Source organism: Agelaius tricolor, unplaced genomic scaffold (assembly GCF_023055355.1).
Source record: "Agelaius tricolor isolate 1412-34295 unplaced genomic scaffold, bAgeTri1.0.p SCAF_3, whole genome shotgun sequence".
In the NCBI taxonomy this organism is placed as follows: Eukaryota; Metazoa; Chordata; class Aves; order Passeriformes; family Icteridae; genus Agelaius; species Agelaius tricolor.
In genome coordinates, this window is record NW_027269263.1 from 4,872,690 (window position 1) to 4,895,924 (window position 23,235).

The 23,235-nt window shown below is 45.9% G+C and overlaps 1 protein-coding gene across 1 annotated transcript in view; it reads left to right on the top strand.

Annotated features, from left to right (window-relative positions):
- LOC139587736 (sodium- and chloride-dependent betaine transporter-like) overlaps window positions 1-22,382 on the top strand; it is a 30,312-nt gene extending 7,930 nt beyond the window's left edge. Inside the window, exons 5-14 of the mRNA XM_071422254.1 lie at window positions 329-461; window positions 3,333-3,467; window positions 4,939-5,042; window positions 6,508-6,632; window positions 6,857-6,969; window positions 7,671-7,808; window positions 9,090-9,192; window positions 15,327-15,427; window positions 16,441-16,611; window positions 19,227-22,382. Coding sequence (XP_071278355.1) covers window positions 329-461; window positions 3,333-3,467; window positions 4,939-5,042; window positions 6,508-6,632; window positions 6,857-6,969; window positions 7,671-7,808; window positions 9,090-9,192; window positions 15,327-15,427; window positions 16,441-16,611; window positions 19,227-19,373 — 1,270 coding nt within the window. The 3' untranslated portion in view covers window positions 19,374-22,382. The remainder of the gene's footprint in view (window positions 1-328; window positions 462-3,332; window positions 3,468-4,938; window positions 5,043-6,507; window positions 6,633-6,856; window positions 6,970-7,670; window positions 7,809-9,089; window positions 9,193-15,326; window positions 15,428-16,440; window positions 16,612-19,226) is intronic.
- The last annotated feature ends 853 nt before the right edge of the window (window positions 22,383-23,235 follow it).

The window sequence follows — 23,235 nt, forward strand, 5'->3', positions numbered from 1 at the left end:
GATAGTGGCTTTGGTGGCCTGCTTTGGATGGAGTTATCTCTGCTGGGGAGCTGCCAGGCTCAGGGAGCAATGGGGAGCAGGTGTTGATTTTGTGTAGGAGGGGTCTGATAGGCATGGCACCATGGGTTTGGAGAGTGGGAGGTTTGGGTCAGCCACAGGACACGGTGGAGCAGAGCTGGGGCGATGTGCATGGCTGGGAGCCCTGGGCAGATGTGCTGTAGATAGGCTGTTAAGTCTTTGGATGGGGTAATATGGGAAAGGGCTGTGTGGGACCCTGAGTGGGGTGTGGAGTGTTAATGCTTCTCTCCCTGTCCCTGGACACCGGCAGGAAGCGAGTGCTGGGGCTCACGGATGGTATTCACAAACTGGGCACTGTGCGCTGGGAGCTGGCTCTGTGTCTCCTGCTGGCCTGGATCATCTGCTACTTCTGCATCTGGAAAGGGGTCAAGTCCACAGGCAAAGTAGGAATGGAGATTATCCTCCCAGACCATAAGTCTCCTTGTATCCAACTTCTGTTTCTTCCCCAATCTCTTTTCCTTCTTCACGAAGTAGAGGCAGAAGACACAGCACCAAAGTGAAACTTAAAACCTGTTGAGGCCATACTGATGTACACCAGTTGTGTTTGAAACCTAAGAGGAAGAATAAAATTAGTAGGTCCATCAGGGAGGGGAGAATGGGGAAAGAATTGGGAACTGAGGGGAGTTTTGAGGCACATTTTCTCTTGCAAATACCCACACTGGCTGATGGATTCTCCCCAAGTGCCCTTGGGAATCATGCACTCACCAGTGTGTTGTCCTGCTGTGGCTTGAGGGTGTTTTCAACAAGATCCTCTACAGTGGCAGACTTCCCATCCCTGGCAATTATTAAACTCTTGAGCAAAACAGACAAGCTGCTGCCTGTAACCAGCTCAGAGAATAGATAATGAATCTCTCCTACTTCTTTATCCTGGAAAATACTTGGGGTAGGAGAAATGTTCTTGTCCTTGTTCTCTCTTTTTTCCTCTTTCTAAATCTGCAGGTTTTGGGTCAGTTCTTCTGACTTTCTGCATTTTGCTAATGAGGCTGGAGCCAATGCTTTCTCCTGATGTTTATGCTACAGAGCAGATGGGTTGGTGTTCCTTTTGGAGTGAATGAGTGTTTGATGCCTTGGGCTGGGTATTAGGGACTCTGCCATGGCCTTAATTTGCTCAGGACCTCTTTCTTGGAGCTGCCATGAGATGGGTGGATCATTAATGATGATTGATGATTAATGATTAGTCTTGTGGGTGTTCAGGGAATGTCCCAATAGCAAAGGGAGGGAACCAACTTCTGCAACAGATTTCTTCCTTCAAAACACTGTCTACTCTTCATGAGTGTTCCCTTTCATACTTGACACCTGGGTTTCAGTGTTAAATCCTATCTGCTAACTGAAAACTGCACTGGGCACCCATTCCATTGCAACAGAATGAGATAACAGCTTGCTCCCCTCACTAGATTTTCCCCAGATTTTGCTGATGACTGGTTCTTGATGATGCAGACTTGTTGTCCACCATTTCTGAAGGAAGGAGATCCAGACTCCACCTTCATGGGGAAGAGGGGATGGATGATAAATGATGGCATTTTAAACCTTGAAGCTCTGATGCCCCCTATTTTGAATACCACAGTGCCATCTTGAAAAGAAATTGAGTCTGAGAGATTGTGTGATTTGCATGGAAGAATAATTAAATCACTCGAGGTTCTCTTTAGCTCTCAGACTTCTCCACTGAGTTTTTTCTTTGCATGGTTCTCCTTATGCACACTGCTTCCCCAGTGTGCGTAACTTACCTGCACAAGGAGAAAGCTAAAGTATTTCAGTCAGGCTGGTTTAGCTGACTTGGTTTGGCAAAACCAGACCAGAAAGTGAGAGAAAACAGTGACTACATATAGTAAATGGAATGGTCTTCCTGAGACTACAGAAGATTTTTCCATCACAAATTTTAGGGTACAGGGCTATTGGCTATTTACCAGCCAGGTGTTATGGACATGGTGCAACAATAAGAGAGAGGTTTTCTGTTCCCAAATATACTACAGGTTAAACAGGCCAGTTGTCTTCTCTGCAGGCTGTAATTTTGAGTATTACAGGGGCACTGTCAAAAAATTAAACTGCTTCTCTCTTTTTCTTTGCTGACAATATACTAAGACAAGCATTAGGAAAGACCCAAGAATTCTGAGCAAGTGCCTAACTTTGTACAACAGCTCCAGATTAAACAGGAGGTTGTGTTTGCCTGAGAGGCTGCTCTAATCACATAATCCTGCCAGATCCTTATGTTTCTGCTTCTGTGATTTAAGGAACCCAAATTTAAAGAAACCATAGTGACCTCAGGACAATAATTTCAAATAACTCCATAAAGACTCATTTTCTTTTAAAAGCCTTTTTCCCCCCCTATGCTTCTCTTCCTTATGCATAAATGTTTCTTAAAACTGATTTCTGAAGGTAGATTTTAATACTTGTGCCCAAAGGAGTGTCATTCTCATTCAATCAGGGAACAGCAAAAGCACCATGTACTGTGACTTATTTGACCAATTATCACTAAGCACAAAAAAATGTAATTTCAGGCCTATCACTATGAATCCATGGAGTAAACAAGCCTTCACACTGCTTGGATGAATTTGAATAATGAATAAATGTTAAGAAGTTGCAACTTGCTCACAAATATTTTGCAACTAGAAAAAAATAATATGTTATATTAGAGAAATGGTTTAGAGATGATTAATTCTACTGTAATATTTATTTATATCACACACAAAAAGAAGTAAAAATAGGTACTACAAAATAATGGTCTACTTTTTCTTTAAAGGCTTTGAGTTGCCCCATTTTTTACCTGTGAGCTCAAAGGCATTAAAGGGATGAGAGTGACGCATGAGCCCTTCTGGAAATGAGATGCCTCATAGGTGTCTCAAATTGGCCAGCAAAAGTTGGTATTTAATTTGGAAAGCTCTTGCTGTGCATAGGACTATTTTAATAACTTATTAAAACTCAGTGATGGGAAGAGATCTGGGTTTCTTCTGCAGCTTTCAAAAGATGAAGGGAACAGCTGCACAGCAGGGAAATTACACTGGCTGGAAAGAGAAAACAAAGCAGAGCAACCAGTGGCAGAGTCTTGGATGAAGAACAAAATGCAGATTAACTAAATCACCAGTGAGATGTAACCTTGATTACTTTTTTTCCCCACCCCTGTTCTATGTTAGCAGCAGCAGCCACAGCCAACAGCAGAGTCAGGGAGGTTTGCTGGGGTGAGGGCCTGCAGATGAGGTGAAGTGATGCCTGCCCCCTCCCTGCTGACCCTCTCTCTTCTTGTTTCCCTGCCCCTGCAGGTTGTTTACTTCACTGCCACCTTCCCATATGTGATGCTCCTCATCCTGCTGGTTCGAGGGGTCATGCTGCCAGGGGCTGCTGAGGGGATCATTTTCTACCTGAAGCCAGACATGTCCAGGCTGGCAGACCCACAGGTGAGGGGTGGTGTCAGGCAAATGCTGGCCACAAGGATGTTCTCAGTGCCCTGGCCTCTGGAGCTGAGCATCCAGCTGGCATCTATGAAAGGAGGTCAGGCAACCAGGATCCTTAAAACTTCTGAGAGGGGTCTGGTTCCCTTACACAGCACATTCTTTTTGCTCATGGACTGCAGCATGTGGACATATTAGGTCATTTCTACTCATGGGCTCAGCAAAGCCAGATGAGTATAGAAAATAATTAGTGTGTAACAGAGAGTTTTTCTGGTTGTTAAATGTAGATAATTAAGGGAGGGGTTATATAATCTATCCCTTTTAATTTTTTTTCTGGCCTGGTTAGCACTTTGGCTCCTTCAGGACCCTTCCAGGACATGAGGGGTCTCTGTGCTTGCAGAAGAGACCAAGGCATGCATGCAACATGGGCTGTGACCAGCTGGGTTTCCTTCACTGCTCCTGGGGGCTGCTCCCACCTGCCTAGGGCAGGGGCTGGCCAAAGGTCAATCACTTCCCCCAGTCACTGGAGCTCATGGAAACCCTCAGTGAGATCCTGCTACTGAGTTGAGGCAGAAGGTAGAGCTTTAGTTCACATGGGATGTGTGTCTGTGCCTGAAGGGCTCCTATGTACATGCCAATGTGTGGGAAATCAGGGTGAACTTAGGCAGCAGTGCCTGGGATGGGATTCTTTGAAGGCTACAAAATTCCATCTGCCTGGATGTTTGCAGCTGGGGGCTGCTTAGAGGAAAAAGAGAATGACTGGGGAGCCTGGAGACCATCAGAAAGGTGGGCTGTTTACCTGCCTGCCCACATCTCCCAGCTCAGGGCTTTCCCTGGCACTGTGTGAGAGCAGAGTTGCAGCTCAGCTCTCCATGGAGGAGAAGGCCGGAGCAGTGGTGAGAAGCCCGACTCAGCTTTTCCCATGGAATGCCAGAGCAAAGGGAAACCTGGGTGTGTGACACCCCACTGGCCTGCAATCTCTCATCTCAGCAATTTTCTGCCCTTCACTGTGCACTGTGGCCTCAGAGAGGTGGAAAACTAGGTCTGGGAGCAGGGAAGGGAGTACACAGGTTGTTGATCACACTGTCATTTGGGGTGACTCACCAGTGGCTCTGCAAGGAGATTAATCATCTGGGCCATGTAAGGACCACAGGCAGCTGTAGTGAGAGCTTCAGAAGGAGCTATGCTATCAGGGATGCCATCTCTACCTTGAATGCAAAGGTGTGGGGTGGAGAAATGGTGCCAACCTTAAATGAGATGTGAAAATAGGGTCTCCTCAGAGCTTTTTCCTAAAGGGTTTCCAGTTCCATAGCTCAGTTTTTTCCAGATAGGTATCCCAGATTCTCCATTCACTGTAGATCCCCTTTCTGTCTCACAGGGTTTGTTCTCCATGACTGGAGGAGTTATTGTTGACAGGGCACAGCCATTTGTTAATTTTGTTGCCACGTCTGGAGACCACTGACCTTCTCTGTTCCAGGTGTGGATGGATGCAGGCACTCAAATCCTCTTCTCTTACGCCATCTGCGAGGGGTGCCTGACAGCTCTGGGCAGCTACAACAAATACACCAACAACTGTTACAGGTAGGAAGAGCCTGCACTCCTCATTTCCTTCTGGAAATCTTCTCAGATAGCACAGAGCTGCATCAGAGGCAGGCTCTGTCCCTGGGGGAGACCTTGGGTCGTGCTGCTGTGACTAACAACTTGCTCAGAGTGCAGAAGCTGCAGAGGACTCAGCACAGGGATAGAGAATGGCTGAGGGAAGAGAGGAGTCCAGAAAATTACTTTAACAGTGTTCTCCTGCACGAGTCAGTGTGGAAATGAGAGACTGGAGGAGGGGGAGGAATGAAAATGGAGAGTATCTCCAGCCACTGTGTAGACAGCACACTCTGTTTGGACAGAGTGAGTGGGCAGGAGTGACATGGCCAGCTCTGCCATCACTGGCTAGGCAGGGGAGGTGGTACAAAGATGATGGGGGCCTCCTGTCTCCAGTGCTTTACTATCATCAGAGTAATGTACTGCCAGTGGCCTTTTGATCCTATCAAGGAGGTTAATCAAGTCTGTCTGGCCTTCTCCTTGCCCTTGGATTACAGGTCTATTTTATCCATGGCCTGACATGGAGCTCAGTGGAGCAATCAGGACCATTTTTGACATCCTCTACAGAGCCCTGAGAAGCAGGGACTTTGCTGTGCTTTCACATATTGCTCCAGCACAGATTGTAAAATGGAATTGTGCTTGGGAGACAACAATCATCTCTCCTGTGCTCCGATAGGTGCTGCCATGGCTGTTGGTTGGGCAGTTAATGCTTTCTCCTGGCTCTCCCAAAATATTTCAGGCACCAATGAAGTGCTGTGCTGACACCTTCAGCTAATTCCTAAGGTGCCTTGTGCTGCAGCTTACCTCTGGGTGTCCCAAATTTTTCCACAGTGCCTACCCCATGGCAGCTGATGCTGTGGGTCAGCTCTGGCAGCTGCCCAGGCAGGATCCAGGGATGTGGGGCTTCCAGCCCTGCCAGCTCAGAGTGGTGCCCAATTTTCACAAGGACCAAGAGCACAGAAGTTTCAGGACAAGTAGCATAGCATATCCCAGCCTCCATCTGAGCACAGCTAATAGAGACGGTATAGACACTGCCCTTGTCAGTGAGGATTTTTATTGTCCTATTACCTTCATTTTACTAGACCTGCTGAACCTGTATGTCCTCATGCTTTCAGATACTCCTCTTTCTTAACTATGTTTCCTTTTGCAACCTCTTTCCTCTTCTAATTTTCTGTTTTCCTGATTTTCTCTGTTGTTTTTGCTATTCTCTGGATTCTTGTAGTTTATTTTTTTTTAATTGTTATGTGCTGTGTGGTTGTGCCCCATTCTCCCACTGTGCCATGTGTAGTCCTGTAACTTTTGAACTCTTGGCTCTGCTCTGAGGGGTTCTAGAACAACATTTCTGTTTCTTGGTAGTGCTGTCCAGCTAAGGAAGCTGAGCACAGACATGATCCTAAAGTGGATCCATTCTGCAGCAGGAAACCCCCATTTCTCTCTGGTCTCCTTCCTGCAGGGACTGCCTCATGCTCTGCTCCCTGAACAGTGCCACCAGCTTTGTTGCTGGCTTTGCCATTTTCTCTGTGCTGGGCTTCATGGCTCAAGAGCAGGGCGTGCCTATTTCAGAAGTGGCTGAATCAGGTAAGTTTTTCTGGGCAACTTCAGAGCCAAGGGAAAACAAACAGCCTGAAGGGGAGGGCACTCTCCTGAGGTGAAACCCAGGATGTTCTCTACATCCTCTATTGCTATGGGTGTCTGCAGAGAGGTCTGCAGGACCAGTGCTCCTCAACACAGCTTTCAGCCGTGGGTGGTCAAGGAGCTGTGACAGTAGGAGCACACATGGTCATCCTGTGGTCTGTTGGCAGGTCCTGGCCTGGCTTTCATAGCATATCCAACAGCAGTAACAATGATGCCTGTGTCTCAGCTCTGGTCCTGCCTCTTCTTCCTCATGCTGATCTTCTTGGGACTGGACAGCCAGGTACAACAAACCCCCCTCCTCATCTAACATGCAGGTGCCTGTTCCCACTCTGAGCATTCCCCATGGTCATTGGAAAGGATAAAAATGAGTCTGTGCTTTGCTGATACCTTAAATAGGTTCTTTGCAATGTATGCAGCGCTTTCACGCTGTGGGAGCTCAGAGTCAGTGGTTATGTGGGCTGGCATCTCTGCTGGCATCTTCTCCCTGTGTGTATGTGAGGATGGCTCAGCTACATCTCTTCAAAACTGTGCACCCTGCAGAGCAAGGCAGAGCACAGAGCAGAACAGTCTGGGATGGGAAACTGGGCTGTTTTCTCCCAGCTGCATCCCACCAGAGCAATCCCTGTGTCCTCAGTGGTGTGCCCATGTCTTACATCCCATATCCCTGTTATACCAGGAACAAACCCTGCAGAGTGCAGTCTGAAACTCTGCTGCTGGCACGAGGGGAGCAGAGGGTGTCCTGCATGTCCACCAGGCAGGTGCTTTGCTCAGGCTCTACTCTGTTATACCCCAGCCCTTTTGCCTGTATAACAAGGCCTTTTGCCTCTGTTCCTGCTGGCCTTTGGTGGAAGCAAGACAGATTAAGAGAAAAAAATGAAAAAGTAAAGATTTGGCATGTGGGAGGAAAAAAAGGGCAGTGAGGGGAAGTGCGTGCTTGGGGAAGGAGAGATGCTGATTTCTCTGACCTGTTTTCTTCTGCAGTTTGTCTGTGTGGAAAGCATGGTGACAGCTATTATTGACATGTTCCCAGGAGTGTTTCGGAAGAAGGGGCGTCGGGAGCTGCTGATCCTGGCCATTGCAGTCATATGCTACTTGCTGGGCTTATTGCTGGTCACTGAGGTGAGCAAGGAGCAAGGGCTGTACAGCTGAGCACCAAGCCCACTGCTACACAGTTCTGGAGGTCTGGGCAGAGACAGCAAGCTTGTCTTCAATGCTGTTAATTGTCTCTCATTTCTAATCCATTAGCTGGTGTCTCTCACAGCCAGTGCTGCTTTGACACTGGGGCACTCACTGTATCCCTGAGCCTTCCAGAGATGCTGCTCCCACAGCCCAGAGAGGCTGCCTGACACAGGCTTTGTGCAAATACCAGACCTGGGAGCTAAAACAGGCCGAGCTGTTTGAAAACAAGCTCTTCTGAGGGCAGTGATCATTTGCTGGCTGCTTTCCACACAAAGCAGAGCAGCAGGAGAGGAGCCTGGGGGTAATGGCTGTGCCATAGCCCTGCTTGGAGCCCGTGAGAAGCCTGTGATCCTGGGACCAGCAGGAGCAGAGCTGTGCTGGTGTGATGCCATGCACATGGTGTTTGCACTTCTCTGCAGCTAACAGCTGCACCTCTTCCTGCATGGTGCTGTGCTCTGTGTGTACCACAAGCTTGGGTGAGGGTCTTAGCACTCCTGTGCTGCTTCCATGAGCTCTGAAGTGACAGCTAATTCCTGTTAACCCCCTGAGGCACAGATGAATGATCCTCCAGCTGGATCCTGGCTAAGGACCTGCTGAAGGCAACACCTACCTGTCAATTTGAGTGACACTGTGTCTAGAGCCCTTCAGCATTATTTGAAAGGATCTGCTTGACATGGAGAGGCTCTGTCTGGGAGAAATCACATGAAAATTATCCATGGGCCTGTACATGTAGCTGATGGCAACTCTGCAGGGCTCAGCTCAAAGTCAGAAGCAGCAGGAAAGCCACATGCCTCTGCCGTTGCAGAGCTTGGAACTTGTGCAGTATGTAAGGTTGGAGGAAGGTAAAACAAGGTATCTTGAATGTCCTTGCTCAAGATCACAATATTTTGGGTGCAAAGTTCTGCACTGCTACATGGTATTTCAAAAAATGATTCTGGGAAGTCCCTAACTGTTTTAAAACAACCAAACAAACTAGCTCCTGCTCTTATGCACATAGAAGCCAGCCTAGCCCAGCAGTATCATAAAATGGGCATGAAAAACTCTCCTGCCACCAGGCTTGACTGTGTTTTTGGAACAGAGTGAGGGCAGCCCCAAGAGAAGGCTTTTCTCCCACCTGCTCTAGGCTGAGTGTTTCTGCTGCTGTTCTTTTGCTTGCCCCACTCATTTTCCCTGACATAGAACAGTCTTGCAATGCCTTTGTTTTCTCTACCTCTTCAACAGGGTGGCATGTACATCTTCCAGCTCTTTGACTACTATGCTGCCAGTGGCACATGCCTGCTCTTCCTGGCTATTTTTGAAGTCATCTGCATAGGATGGGTGTATGGTAAGTGGAGGACAAAAACCTGTCTTTTTCTTTATCAAAGCAAGAATGGGGGGTTGAGAAGTGAGAGTCTATAGAAAAGATCCTCAGGAGGCAAAGAAGTGCTGTAATTATGTTCTTTCTTGTCTAGTTTTCACTGTGTTTCCTTGCAACATTTCTTAATTGCTCCACATTTAGTTTAGGAATGTTTGTTCCTTCTCTGTAGGTGCCTCATATTGAACTACCTTGCTGTTTTTCCCATCTGCCCTTTGAATTGAAAATCAGATATAGAGGAATGACTGCTGTTCTTTGGTGTCTGTCCCTGTCTGCTTACCATTGTGCATTTAGTTTAGTCCTGCCAGTTAATTTACCACAAAATTCTGGGATGCAAACTTGCTCTGTGTTACTTCTGCCATGATTCCTGCTTCCTATTTACCCAGGCTGTGATGGCACTCAGAAAATAAATAGGAGGGACTGCTTTGGCTCTCAGAGAAGTCTGTAACTAAACTACTCAGGAGCAGGATAAAACTGAGCTTCATGAAGTATCAGGAGGAAAGCAACTGCTTGTTAGTCTGTGCAGTAAGAAAAGTCTCTTTTGATATCCTATGGGAGATCTCTTCCTGACCACAGAGGCTTTGCTTCTTCTCCCTGAAGTTTGTGTCAAGGCTGATGATTTTTGGGCAAAGCATCTTGTGTGTGATGCAGAGCAGCTGTTCCCTCTCTTTGCTTCATGGAACTACATGAGCCTCATACCTGTAAGGATTGTGCACAGCTGTAGTAGATGACAGCTAAGACCAGACCTCAACATCCCACAGTCACATCTGCTGGTCCCAACTACTTGAAGCAGCATTGCCATCATAACCTCAGGGAAAGATTGCAAACATAGTATCATGTTGGATCTCAGTGGTCAGGAGTGGATGCTCGTGAAGGAATATGATAGAAAAATTAGGAGTGGTAATTTCTGTGAATGTTCTTCCAGGTTTTCACAACTTATAGTAGAACCATAGAGTGGATTGGTTTGGAAGAAACCTTTAAGGGTCATCTAGTCCACCCTCTTGGCCACTTTCCACTTGACCAGGTTGCTCAAAGCCCTGTCCAACCTGGCCTTGAACATTTGCAATGATAGTGTATTTACAGCGCCTCTGAGCAACCAGTTCCGCTGTCTCAGGATATTCAGAGTCAAAAATTTCTGCCTGTATCCACTCTAAACCTCTCTTCTTTCAATTTACACCTGCTAGCCCTTGTCATGTCACTGCAAGCCCCCTTTATATATAAAAAGGCTGCAACAAGGTCTTATTGAAGCTTTTTTTTTCCAGGCTGGACAGCCCAAACTCTCTCAGTCTTTCTTCACAGGACAGGTGCTTCAGTCCTCTCTTAGTTTTCATGGTCCTTCTCTGGACTCACAGCTACATGCCTTTCTTCTTCTGGCCTTCCTAGATCCAGATGCAATACTCAGCTTGTTGCCCAGGAATTTCCAGTGCCAGAAGTGAAATCTATTTATTTCTTTTCTGTTATTTTTTCCAGTTCATTTGGCTAACCATTTGTCATCCACTAAATGCTGCAGCAAGGAGTTTCATGGCTTTCTCTCTTCTCCTTGTTCTGATTCTACCACCTGCCAGTTCTATTTGGTGCCACCTTTGCCTTATGTGCAGTCAGTGCCTGTGTGCTCCTTTTGGTGCTTATGGTTTTATAGAGGTTGCATTGGCTGTAGTGCAGCTGCTGCTGAAGGGCTCACTGGTTTCTCCAAATGCTTTATGTGTAGCAGGAGCCAATTGCTATTTTGGATAAACTCCTCTCTTACTGAAAGCATAACCAGTCCAGATGTTTGGTCTTGTGCTCCAGAGAATGCAAGAGAAGCAGATGTGTAAGAAAGATTTATTTTAGAAAGGTGTCTTTCAAGGGAAACTTGCAGTAACAGACCCTGGCCACATTTTAATTTTGAGTCACCTTCTGCCCAGTCCTTTTGGGATTTAAAGGGACATGGAGATCCCCATCCATCTGTAACAGGATGGGGATCACCATTCTAGGTTAATTCATTAAACTGAATTATGTTTTGATGTTTAATGCCATTTTTACAGTCACACAGGCCACATGCCTTTTCTGATGACCCATGGAGAGGAGCAATGGCAGGTAATGAGTAACAGGAGAGGTGATGCTGCCCCAGCAGCCTCAAAGGGAGATGGAGTAGTTGGGGACAGAGAAAAGGCCCTTTTCCTCACCACCATGGGTTCATTTGTGCCACTTCATACAGTGTGATTTTACCCTCTTGATGTTCTGCTTTCCATCCATTGGAATGATTCTGGTCCAAAATGTAGTCAGAGGGCCAAGGTGAGGTGTTACAGTGGGGGGAAAAAAAGTGACTAGTGCTGACTAAAGAGGCTTTTTTCCCCAGCCTTGCAATTGGCAGAGCTGAGCCTCTTGCTTACACTGTGAAGAATTACAACGTTTCTGCTAACACAAATATGTGTTCTGAGTTTCCCCTCTCCCAGCACATACGCCAACCACCCACCACTTGGCAGCTTTCCCCTGCTGCCAGGCAGCTGCTCTCCCAGGCACCTGAGGATTTCCTCTGTACTGCTCCCTGCCTGTGGAAGGATCACAAAGCATTGGACTTGTGGATCATGTTCCCTAGGGGAGAGTGCTGGAGGGATTCTGATGTCCCCCTGCCTCTTCTCTGCTCTCCTTCCACTTTGGGAAAGCAGCCCTTCTGTAAGCAGGCATGGGCTGTGAATACTGAGATTCCCAATGTGGTGCCACTGAAATGTGCTGCAGAGGATTCACAATGTGGTGCCACTGAAATGTGTTGCAGGCAGTCACAGCATGCACATTATGATTAGCTGCTCCAGGAGAAAGCAAGGGCCTCCCTCACTACAGGAGAGCCAGGGCTGAAATCATTAGGACTCTACACAGCTAAAGCAAACTGATGCCAGAGGGTACCTGTGGGTGGCCCTGGGGTAAGCCCATGTTGTGCAGTGATAAATCTTTCACTGGTTCTGCTGCTCACATGCAGCATGACTATCAGCATGGCATGGCAGCCTCCTCCTGCCTGGATCCTGCCTGTTGGGCTGGCTCTGTCTCTGTGTGCTGAATGCTCAGATGCACTGGCTATGAGCAACCTTATGTGCTTCTTTATGGGCCATAAAGGGCCAGCTCTGTGTGCCTGGCACCCAGAGGACTGGCACTTGTGGTGCCACCACACCTCCATGGCTGGCTCTTTGCACAGGCTTGGTGCAGGTGTTGGTGCTGCAGGTTTGAGACAGAGAGAGAGGGAGCAGATACAAGCTTGGTACCGAGATGTGGAGCCACAGTCATCACCTATTGCAATGTTGTGGGTGGAATTTGATATAGATGAATGAAAATAAATGTAACTTGGGAGAAAAGACAGGGAGATATTTTTTTTAATAGATTCCAAACTAGCAGAACTGTGAAACTCACTGCTTTTTGAATATGGTAAAAGTAAAATTAAATCTTTGTCCTTTTTAATTTGGATCTCATTTGCTGTTTATAAGCTGCGTAAAATGAGAAGAGCTCTGTAAAAACAAGAGATAAGAATGTAAGCAAATCTCTAGTTAGGTTTGTGTGAAATTTATTCCTGTGAATTTACATGGCTAAATGATTTGTCAGAGGAACACACAACCACTTTGAAGGTATATGGGATTGATCAGCACAGGGGAAGTGGTACCAGCATTCATGGTTAACCATCCAGTGACTGCATCCCATTCTTCCTTGTCTTGGAATATTGGAGGTAAAAGCAAACATCTTTGTTCATTCCAGCAAAAATCTCTTTGGGGACGTTTTTATGGTTTTCTCTGCAGGAGTTTTATCTAATCCTTCTGATGTGCTGGGAAGGAAGGGCACATTGCTCCAGTATGTGTCCTCCAGCTTCTAATTTGCTCAAAAAGTCAGTGTTGAGTGGTTTGAACTGATGACTTCTTGATTACTTTTTCATCTGCCTGTGAAATGTAGAATATGTAAAACCTCCTGTTCATATGTTCTCTGAGGATGTTCATGTCAGTCCCCATTGTGTATCATCACATCACCCACTGACTGCCACAGTGGCCATGGAAATTTAGGACCTGGTCATTGTTCTACAGAGAAAAGGGACAAGGACAGGTGGAGGCACATCATAATTAACAAAATAAATTGTGGGTTTTTTTTCTTGTTGCAGGATGGATGGATGTATGTGTGTGTGTATTCTTTTTGTTTGGCATTTTTGTATTTCTTTAATTGATGTGTCTCTTTGACTAGATCCTAGATCCAAATTGGCAGAGAAACTTTGTCTGCCATGAAGTTGTATTATGAATTAATTTATCTGACATGACAGTGTGTTTCTGTGGAAGATATTGTGCTGTGCTCATGCTCTAAATTGCAATTCACATGATCTATAGCTCTCTTTTCTTTTTTTCAGCCTGTGGAAGATTTTGGCTTTTTGGCAAAATTAATTTTATATACCAACTCCTTTCATCCCCTATATATTTTCAGAAATCATATCTGAATCCTAATGATAGTTACAGCTTGGAAGTTCTCTGGTCTAGGCTGGACTCCCACACAATATATATGCATGTCCCTTGATATACCACAGCTTGTTGTCTTTGCTTGAGGCTACTTGTTAACTTGCCAACTCCACACCAAGAGGTGTTCAAAACACTATTATCCTCTCTCTTCCCCCAAATACTTCAAAAAGCTGGGTTTAAAAGAGATTTTCTGCAAGCATTAGTCATGGGATATAGAATATAATGCAAAGAATTACAAAAAAAGGAGCATACATAATGTGCTTTTGTTAAGTCTGAGACATAAAAACCACAAACCAAAATAAAACTCACCAAACCCCAAGCACTCAAAATTGTGGCCAGTTCTCTAGGCACATATTTTGCCTAGTCCAGAACTCTGGGCTTGAGATAGAAAGAAGCAAATTCTTATCACATTTGCAACTGGGAATTGTGGCCTGGCCATGAGTTCACAGATGGATGACCATCCCCAAAAGCAGAATCCTTTAATTACCAAGACAGAGCTTTAATAAAGCAAATACAGTATGATTTCATCCCAGAGGTGCTTAACTGGTAACCCTTTTTCTGGACAGACTAGCTCACTTTTTTTTTTGTCTACTATTGTTGTCTTATTTTGCCTGAGGCAGTCTGGTATATCTGGTCAGTTTTGGTTAGAAAGGTGCTAGGGCACATTATAAGGGACTTATTGATTTTTCTTCATTTTCTCTCTTTCTGGCCAACATTAGGCTCCTGATACTTGAAGACATTCCAGAGTTTATTGCAAGGTCTGCTGAAATCCATCTGCATTTTGTAGTCTCCTCTATGCCATTGCATAAGTTTGCTCTTTGTGCTTTGGGTTGGGCAAAGTCAGTGGTTAGAGCCTGGCTGGTGGCAGGACTTTTAGGTGCTTTTCTGAAGTTTATCCCATTCCAGGGCACCATGAGATTTAGGTGGGTCCCACAGACTGTGAATGAACCAATCCAGTAAGTGAAACTAATGAGAAAAGAAGGAGGAGATCAGACCCCACCAGACAGCTCTCAGTGGACAGTACAGCAGCACTTGCAGATGGAAGGTTTGGTTTTCAGAAGAGCTTTAGTTGCCAGGTTTTCTAAGTTTATGTGAATAATAAAATATTCTGTGGAAGACAAGTTCTTGAGATGACAGGGGTCCTGCCCAACTCAGTGGTGATTCTTGACATGACTTCCCTGGTATACCAGCATGTTTATAAATAAAGAGAAGGGTTTGTTAGGTGTTCCCCACTCTCTTTGTTCCTTTTAGCACTCTGCACACACAAGATGCTTAAGCTGCAAGATCTTTCCCTTGCGGCTCTGTAAACCAGGCACCTCCTTTCCCTGTGCAGTCCTTACCAGTGCATGGCTGCATCCTGTCACTTACAGCTGCTACCATCTGAGGGACTATGCTTTTCTCCAGTGTCAATCTTTCTGACACTTATGAGTGAAATTAAACCCCTCCATCTCTGTTTAGCCACAGATGGGCCTTTTCAATGCCAGAAACCCCCATCCCTTGCTGCTCTATTATTAAGATAGCCATGTTTTCACCAGAAGTAAACACCAAGGATAAAGAAAGTTTGGGATCTGATATGAATAGTGATTGAAGAAAACAAAACCCATCTGACTTATGACTTTGTCTCTGTGCTGGTTGGTGGCCAAGGTGCCAACCGTTTCTATGACAACATTGAGGACATGATTGGTTTCCGGCCGTGGCCCTTGATCAAGATATGCTGGCTGGTGTTCACCCCGGGTCTGTGCTTGGTAAGTGCAATTATGGCATCATGACATATCACTGTGGGTCCCCAGATTCTCAGTGGAAAAAGCTGATTTAGTTCCAAGGTGCTGCTGTAAATTTTTCAAACAGTATGGAGAAGTAGAAGCTTGTCCGTAGCTGAGGTAGCTATTTATTTCCTTTGTAAAGCCTTATGTTTTGCCTGGAAAATTAATTGAGCCTGAAAATCCAATTGTTTGTTGTGAAGGCAAAAGGAAATGTGTCCTCAAAGCCTGGAGAGGTTTGGTCAAATTACCTATGAATAGAGGACTAGTGAAAATTACCCTGTTCTGAAATACTTGCTTCAGTCTGTGTTCCTGGAACTGCCCATGGTTCAGAAGTATCTTTCTATAGCCATTTGCTTTCTGTGTTATTAAATCTCTTCCAAAACTTCTGTGACTATGTTTAAATAAAATGTACCCAAATTCAGGCAAGTTCTTGCCTGTTTTGAATTTATGTCTCGTCTTGCTCCACTGACTTTTACATGCCTTCTCAGCCAAATTCTGGTTTTGTATCTGATGTTGAGAGTTGCTTTCTTTGACCTCAGTGGGAACACAAATGAGATCTATAGCTACAACTTACAGAGTACCCCTAGTCCTTTGCCCTCAGGCTTCAGCAGGACTTGAAGATCTGGGAAATTTTCAAACCAGTCCAAATTGTCTGAGAGCTTTGTAGCTAGAGAGCCCCGGGAGGGCTAAATCTGTGCCTGTGTGGCTCCTCTGGACTTTTTCTGCCAGGCAGAACAACAATTCTTGTCTTTGATATGAATATGAATAAGTTGCTGGACCCTCAAAGCTGCTGCCAACTTTGCTTATGACTCTTCAGAAGCCTGAAGGCTTTAGACTGCTGAGAACTCTGTGCAGCCAGCAAGGTCCCTGCTGGCTCATGCAAGACAGAGCAGCCTTTGCCACCCTTGCAGAGCAGCCAGTCCTTGCAGGGTGGCCAGGCTGCTGGCCTTGGCTGCCCCTTAGTTTTCCTTATCTTTGTGTTTTCTGCTCCCCAGGGCGTCTTCCTGTTTTCCCTGATCAAGTACACACCCTTGAAATACAACAATTCCTACGAGTACCCACCCTGGGGCTACGTGCTAGGCTGGCTGATGGCACTCTCCTCCATGGTCTGTATTCCTCTCTATGCCATCTTCATCCTCCTGAAAACCAAAGGATCCCTGAAACAGGTACTGGGATTGTGGTCACTGGGTGTGTTGCTGTTGCTCCCCCAGATGATTCAGGATGGGCCCCCGGGAGGAGGTACACGGCACATTTCTCCTCTGAGAAGGCAAGGGCTGGTGAGAATCACCCTTCCCCAGAATGTTCTGTAGCTCTTGTTGGCAATTTGAAGAGCTTGGAGAGTCTCAGCACAGCTCCCAGGCTGATCATCAAATGTCTGCTCTTCCATGTGGTGTTGCACCATCATGCTTGATGCAATATATAGCATATATGCACTAGATACCAATGCAAACCAAGTGCAAAACCAAGATCTGTTTTGCCTTTGCTTCTTGTCCCTTGTAGTCCTGGGTCAGGACCATCTTCTTTTTTAAAAAGAAATTACCCATAGTTATTAAAGAGGACCTGCTCACAGAGCTGTAAAGGCCTAACCTGCACCATGCCTGAGCCTGTCCTCTTTCACTGTAGACATCCTTGTCCCTGTCCTAGGAAGAACTCTATCTAGGGAGATGGAATCATGGAGATGACCCTTCACCTGACCCATGATGAAAGATCTGAGTGATGTACAGTAAATCTAAATTGCTACACAATTTCTCTGCAGGTCCTTCCCCATCCCCACTGGGGCTGCTTGGAGGGTGGGGTGGGCAGAGGGAGCAGGTGAACAGGAGCATCCCTGTGGCTGTGGTGTAGCTGTGACAGCCACATTGTGGGCTCATGGGGAGGAGGACCCTGCATTGCCAACACATTCAGGGATGAGCTGGGTACAGGAAGTCTTTATTTGTTCCATTGTCTCAGGGAAGGTGAATCTGTGGCTGACGTGTCTGACTCCTCACAGCTCAGAACCTTTTGGTGTATAAATGAGGGCTGGGAGCTGCCAGAGAAGTAATTGCCCACATGTCCTGCCTGTTAAAGAAGCAATATCTCTCACCAGGGGCAAAGTGCTTCAAGCCCTTGGACTGAAATGCTGCTGGGAATAGTGTTAATGCTCATTGTAGAGCACACTTGAGGAATTGATTTGGCCCATTTCACATCGAGGGGGTTTCTGTTTGTCCTGGTTTACATGATATTAATTGAAATTTCCAGGGACTCCTCAGCTGCATTAGTATGAAGAAATTTCCAAGGATACAGTTTAGGTGTAGGGGAAGGAATTTGCTGCTAGACCTGGGTTGATTCAGGGCAGAATCAAAGCCAGCCATGAAATACCTTCTAGGGTAGTTGCACCAGTTTTTAAAACAAAATTTCTCAAAATATACCTGTTCTCTTTTTCCAGTCACACCCCAGAATTGCAGGGAATTAATTTCCTTACACAAATTTCCAGGAACAGTTGTTGAATATTGCAAACCATTCACTGAAAGCAAGTTTGTAATTGGTAATTATGATCAGTCACTGCTACAAACTGATAGCTCTCGTTACACTTGACTGACCAAGAAACAAAAATGTTGTTTCCTAATGCCCTGATTAAGACAGCTCAAGCTCCAAAGGCTAAAAACTCACAATGAAGTACCCACAGAGAAGCTGCAGACCAAGGTGAATTTTGAAAATCATGGGGCAAATATTTTTGAATAAATGAACAAAATCTGTGATTCTGGCAGGCACTTCACAAGGAGTGGGAGCACTAAAATTAATCCAACAAGTCATGGATGAATTGCCTGCTCTGCTTATCATGCACTCTTCACTCATGGGAATGAGCATGCACTGTCCTGAACAGCTTGTGATGGAAAAAGTAACAGTGAAAGTCAGTTTCAGCTGGGAAATGTTAGGCTGTCACATGGAGCTGGCAGGTAGCTGCAGGACATCAGCTGCAGGATGGAAAGGGAAGGAAACCAGGAGCTCAGGAAGTCATGTGGCACCAGAGAGACTTTAAAAATGGGAAGAAAAAGACCAGAAATTCACTGCAGAGTCCCTGTGAGCCAGGACATTTTGCTGAAGAGCTCAAAGATATTTTTGTTTTTTAAGAAGAAACTCCTCTAAGTTGTCCCAACACTGCATACATGTGTATAGAACAGCCTGTAGCACCCTGCATTGCACAGGACAGAGGGAGCTAAGGGCAGGCAGCTACCTCACAACCCCTACCTTCACCATCACAGCCTGGCTGACTGGAAGAGGGGAGCTGAGGATGGTTTGGGGCAGAAACCAGTCTGCAGAGGGACTGCTTTACCTGGGAAATGCCACTGAGGTAGGTGTTGCCTACCACCCTGCTTTGGATCATAGCAGGAGATGCCCAGCATCTGATGATCAGCCCATCTGAAAGTCTTCACAGCTCCCACAAAAATCAATGGAAAGCTACTTGGTATAGGAAAAATAAAGGTTTTATAGTGTTTTTTCCATTGCCACAGAAAATGTCTGTGGTGCTAATCCTCCCTCACAGTAGCAGGTCTATGAGAAGTGCTGTATGTCAGATTATCAGTCCACAGCCCAGATTTGAGCACAGAGACAGAATAATTGCCACTGAGAGCAGCTGAAGCGAACCTGCTCTCCTCCTTTGTTTCACAGCCATTTGGCAGGAGAGGAAGAGGGAGCTGGCATGTGTGCTGTCTAGGTGCCTTTGCCCCCAGCAATGGTTGTGGATCACTATTGGCTGTCAGTTTGCTCGTCAGCTTAATTAACAGCAGCTTCCTCTCTGCAGAGGCTGATGCAGCTGATTTCCCCAGCGGAGGATCTACCGCAGCCCAAGAAGAAGCGCGTGGCGAGGCCGTCCGATCTGAGGCAGGAGGGATGGTCTCCTCCAGCCCAGGAGCTGCTCAGCATCACAGAGAGAGAAACCCACTTCTGAGGCACCTGGGATGTTTCCTCCATAACCCAGACTGATTTGCTCTCTCCTTCCCAAAGTGGTTTCTTTTCCCTTCTCTCCTTCATGTCTGTGATGGAAGCATCTGGGACAATTCCTCTCCTTCCAGCATTTCTTTTACACCCTGGGGACAACTCTTCCTGCTAGCAGCTGTGGAGACTGCAGCATGCTTTTGTCAGAAGTGCCCTTCATTACTGACACTGGTTGAGAAGAGAAAAACAACATTGTAGCAAAAAAGGGAAAAAAAAAAGTGCATTTGTGTTGAGAGGAGGAAAAGAAACCACAGTGGTGAGGGTGGTGAGAGAGAGCAGAGAGTAAAGGTGTGAAGGAGCCAAGTTAGGGATGCAAAAGCAGGAAATGATGGGGTACTAGCACGGGAAATAAGTAAGTTGGTTCAGAAGTACACAAGAAGCTGGAGGATGACAAAGGAAAGGGCATTATTAGGTCACCTCTGTACAAGGGAGAGAGAGCCAGGAATGTATCATAGCCAATGACAAAAGGAGGCTGCACTGTCAGGAGTTACAGCTTCAGCTGTCGCTGGAAGGGAAAGGGGAGTGACAGGGTGCTCGATGCAATCCTAGTTGTTGATGATGGATCTCAAGGCAGTCTCAGTCTGGAAAAGGGGGTGAGGAATGACTATCTGAGGGGACTTGCTCTTGGTCAAAACTGCACGGCCCAGTGAAAACGCATCCAAGAGTGAAACCGATGAACATTTGACAATTCTTTCAGAAAATTCATGGAGTGCAGGAAAAGTAACAGCAGTTGGTAAGAAAAAGAAAAAGAGCTGCAGCACAGCTGGGGAAAAGGAGACCCTGAGGACTGCACGCCCACAAATTTAACTGCACTGCTGGGGCATTTTGGAGAGGAATTATAGAAGGAGTTGATGGGCCTGATCCTGTGCTGCAGAGTAGCTTTGGGAAGGAGCTGGGAGAATGATTGCACTTCCTTGGCTTTGCTGTGGATGACTGCTCAGGGGAGAAGGAAGACATAATCAGGTGCAATAATCATCAGCTCAGGCAAGATAAAGCAAAATTAATAGGTAATATGGGTTCATTGGAAGCAGATTGTGTTGAATTAAAGGTTGGTTGTTGCCAGGGTAGTCAAAAATGTGAGGCAATAGGTGGGAGGAAATGTGCTCTGCTGCCGGGTTTGGTGCAGTGCCAGATGACTCTGTCCTGTGGAGGCTGGGGCTGTAAAGATCCCTGCCAAATCCTGCTTCAATGCCTATCAAAAATTCACAGTTAAACCCATCAGAAAAGCCAGTGGCAGGATGCACCCGGGAGCTTTGCTGTGGTCAAAGGTACATACACTGATGCGTAGCTGTGCTGCAATATTGGCACATCCAACCACACCAGAGAATGGCCATCAGAATGAATCACAGATGCCACATGCTCCTTTCCCTTGTTCCTTGTTCCAAGTAATTGCTTTTCCCTGTGCTGGATGGAGATAAACAATCGGCACCAAAAGTGAGCACAGAAATCAGGTCTCATCTGTGCAGCTCAGTACCTATTCCAATTGCTATGGGAACCTTATCTGCTGCAGTTTCCTCTGAGTTTAACTGGAGAATTAGCATAGGGCAATCTTTTCACCATTTAATTTCCTTTCCTTTAAAAAACTACAAACTACAACTGCTGGTAAAATGAACACTGAAAGTCAATTATCAGAATTTGTACCTCTCTGGCACATCATCATTTAAGATGTTTTACTGTGGAAGATGGAGAAGGCTGGTAAACCTCATTCACATTCCCTGCAAAGGACTGCAGCACCACATAGGATACCATTTATTGTATTTTTATTTTTTAAAGTGCTGAATGTCATGCTGCAAATAGCTGTGGGAAGAGCTTAGCACCCAGAGTCTTGAAATCGGGCATCATGGTAAGCAGTTTGGTGATTTTTCCTCTCCTTCCCACCAATGTTGCTCATAATTTGGTGGGGGAAGCAGCTCCCCTCAATCTTGATTCCTGTACAATCCTTGGTAGGACATTTAGCCCCTTTGCTCCTGCTGCCATGCCTTTAAGATGTGAGGTAGTGTCATGCTGTCAGAGAAGTCATGGAGATCTGTTCACTTCATTTTCTGAGGCAGTTGAGTAACACTGCAAAAATCCTAGATAGAAGCAAGTAACTCTTCAGTTTGGAACTCAAATGTGGTGCTGTGTTATTGACTGCATGAACTTATTCCTCTTGTTTGTGTATAATCTGACAATAACATCCCACCTCTGCCAGGAAGCAGCTTATTTTAGTAAAGCTAGAGGAGGTATTGGTGTGACCATTGAAAGCAATCAAAAAATTCCCAGGATCAGGAAATTAAACCAGTTTCTTTGGATGGAATTGACAGAGTGAAGTCCAGGAATTTTAAGTCAAAGCTCAGTGACCCAGTGTCATTTAATTACCTTTCCTTTAAAAATCGAAACACCCACATACACCCAGGTGGAGGAACAGGGGGAAATGCCATCAGTGGCTGTCTTTTGCTGTGTGACCCCCAGCACAATCAGAGACTGAGTAGTGGTTTGTTAAATTTCTACAAATGTCTCAGGCATTGCTGCATGCATGTGACAGATCTGGCAGGTGTCCATCAACCCCTGCAACTGGGCGCCTCTGGAGACCTCTGAATCTGGTGGGAAACTGCTCCTGTCCTGCACATCACCAGGAATACACTACTGAAGGATTGTATGGAGAGGAGGGAGAGATTTAATTGTTGATAACATGCCAAGACACGATGCTTTTGGAGCTGAAGTCCAAGAGAAGGTACGACGTTTTCATACTGTGCTGCTCCTCCCAGCTGGAATTAAAATACTGTATGCAGAAGAAAGGACATACACCTGTAAACACCTAACTACTACTACTACTGGGTTTCCAGTCTGTTTGTTCTGGTTTTGGTTTTTGGTTTTGTTTGTGGTTTTTTTCTTCATAAAAAGGCCATTTTCACCCCTCTTTCCAGAAGGAAAAGACAGGAACAGAGTTTGTTAAAAATAAATCAAGGCAAAACGTCTTGTATTATCCTTCTCCATCCTGTTATTCCTGTTCCCCCCCTCTTCAGCCTTTCTTCCCTTCTTCCTTTGACAGTGACAAATGGCAAAAAAAAAAGAAGGAAATGGTCATTGAGAACTTGTACAGAACGAAATTTGAAGAAAGATAGATAAAGCTATCAAATATCACCAGGATATCTTCAACTTTTGTGACTCCAACCTTCAACATAATTTTTTGGGGGAAGGATAATTGCCGTGGGAATTCTTAGCTCTCAAACGTTCTTCTGTCCCAGGTGCTCATGGTAGCACTTAGGCAAAGGACAATGACCTGCTGTAGCTTCCAATGAGCTGGAGGTGCAGCCATGCCCTCCCTCCAGCCCTCATCTTAGCTTTTGGGCTGGAGAGAAGCCATGACCACCATAGCCCTAGTGCAGGGCTTAACTACCAAGGACTGGAATCCCAGCCCCAACCTGAGCAAAGCTCTGGATTTCCCCTGTGCAGTTATTGCAGTCTGCCAAGTGTTGGAAGACAAGAAAGGGCAGTAGGAACTGAACTGGAGGAAATGAAATCTCTTAGGAGAACAGGGGTTTTTCAGACCTTGGCTGTGTTTATGTTGTGTGAGTTATGGGTATTCTGCAGTGGCTGTGTGGTTTGCACAGGAACCTGGGGACTTCCCTGAGATTTTACTTCCCTGGTGTGTGGCAAGAGGGGTTTGCTCAGGTGCTTTCCCCATCTTGAGGAGAGGTGAGCCTTGCACAGGTAGAAATGAGAGCCAAGTGACTTAGGTGCACAGTAAATGAGGGCTGGGAAAGAGACAGTCAGCAGTCATGAGGGCATATAGAACGTATCAGGTCTTCTTGCAGGCCTTTACTTTATCAGGT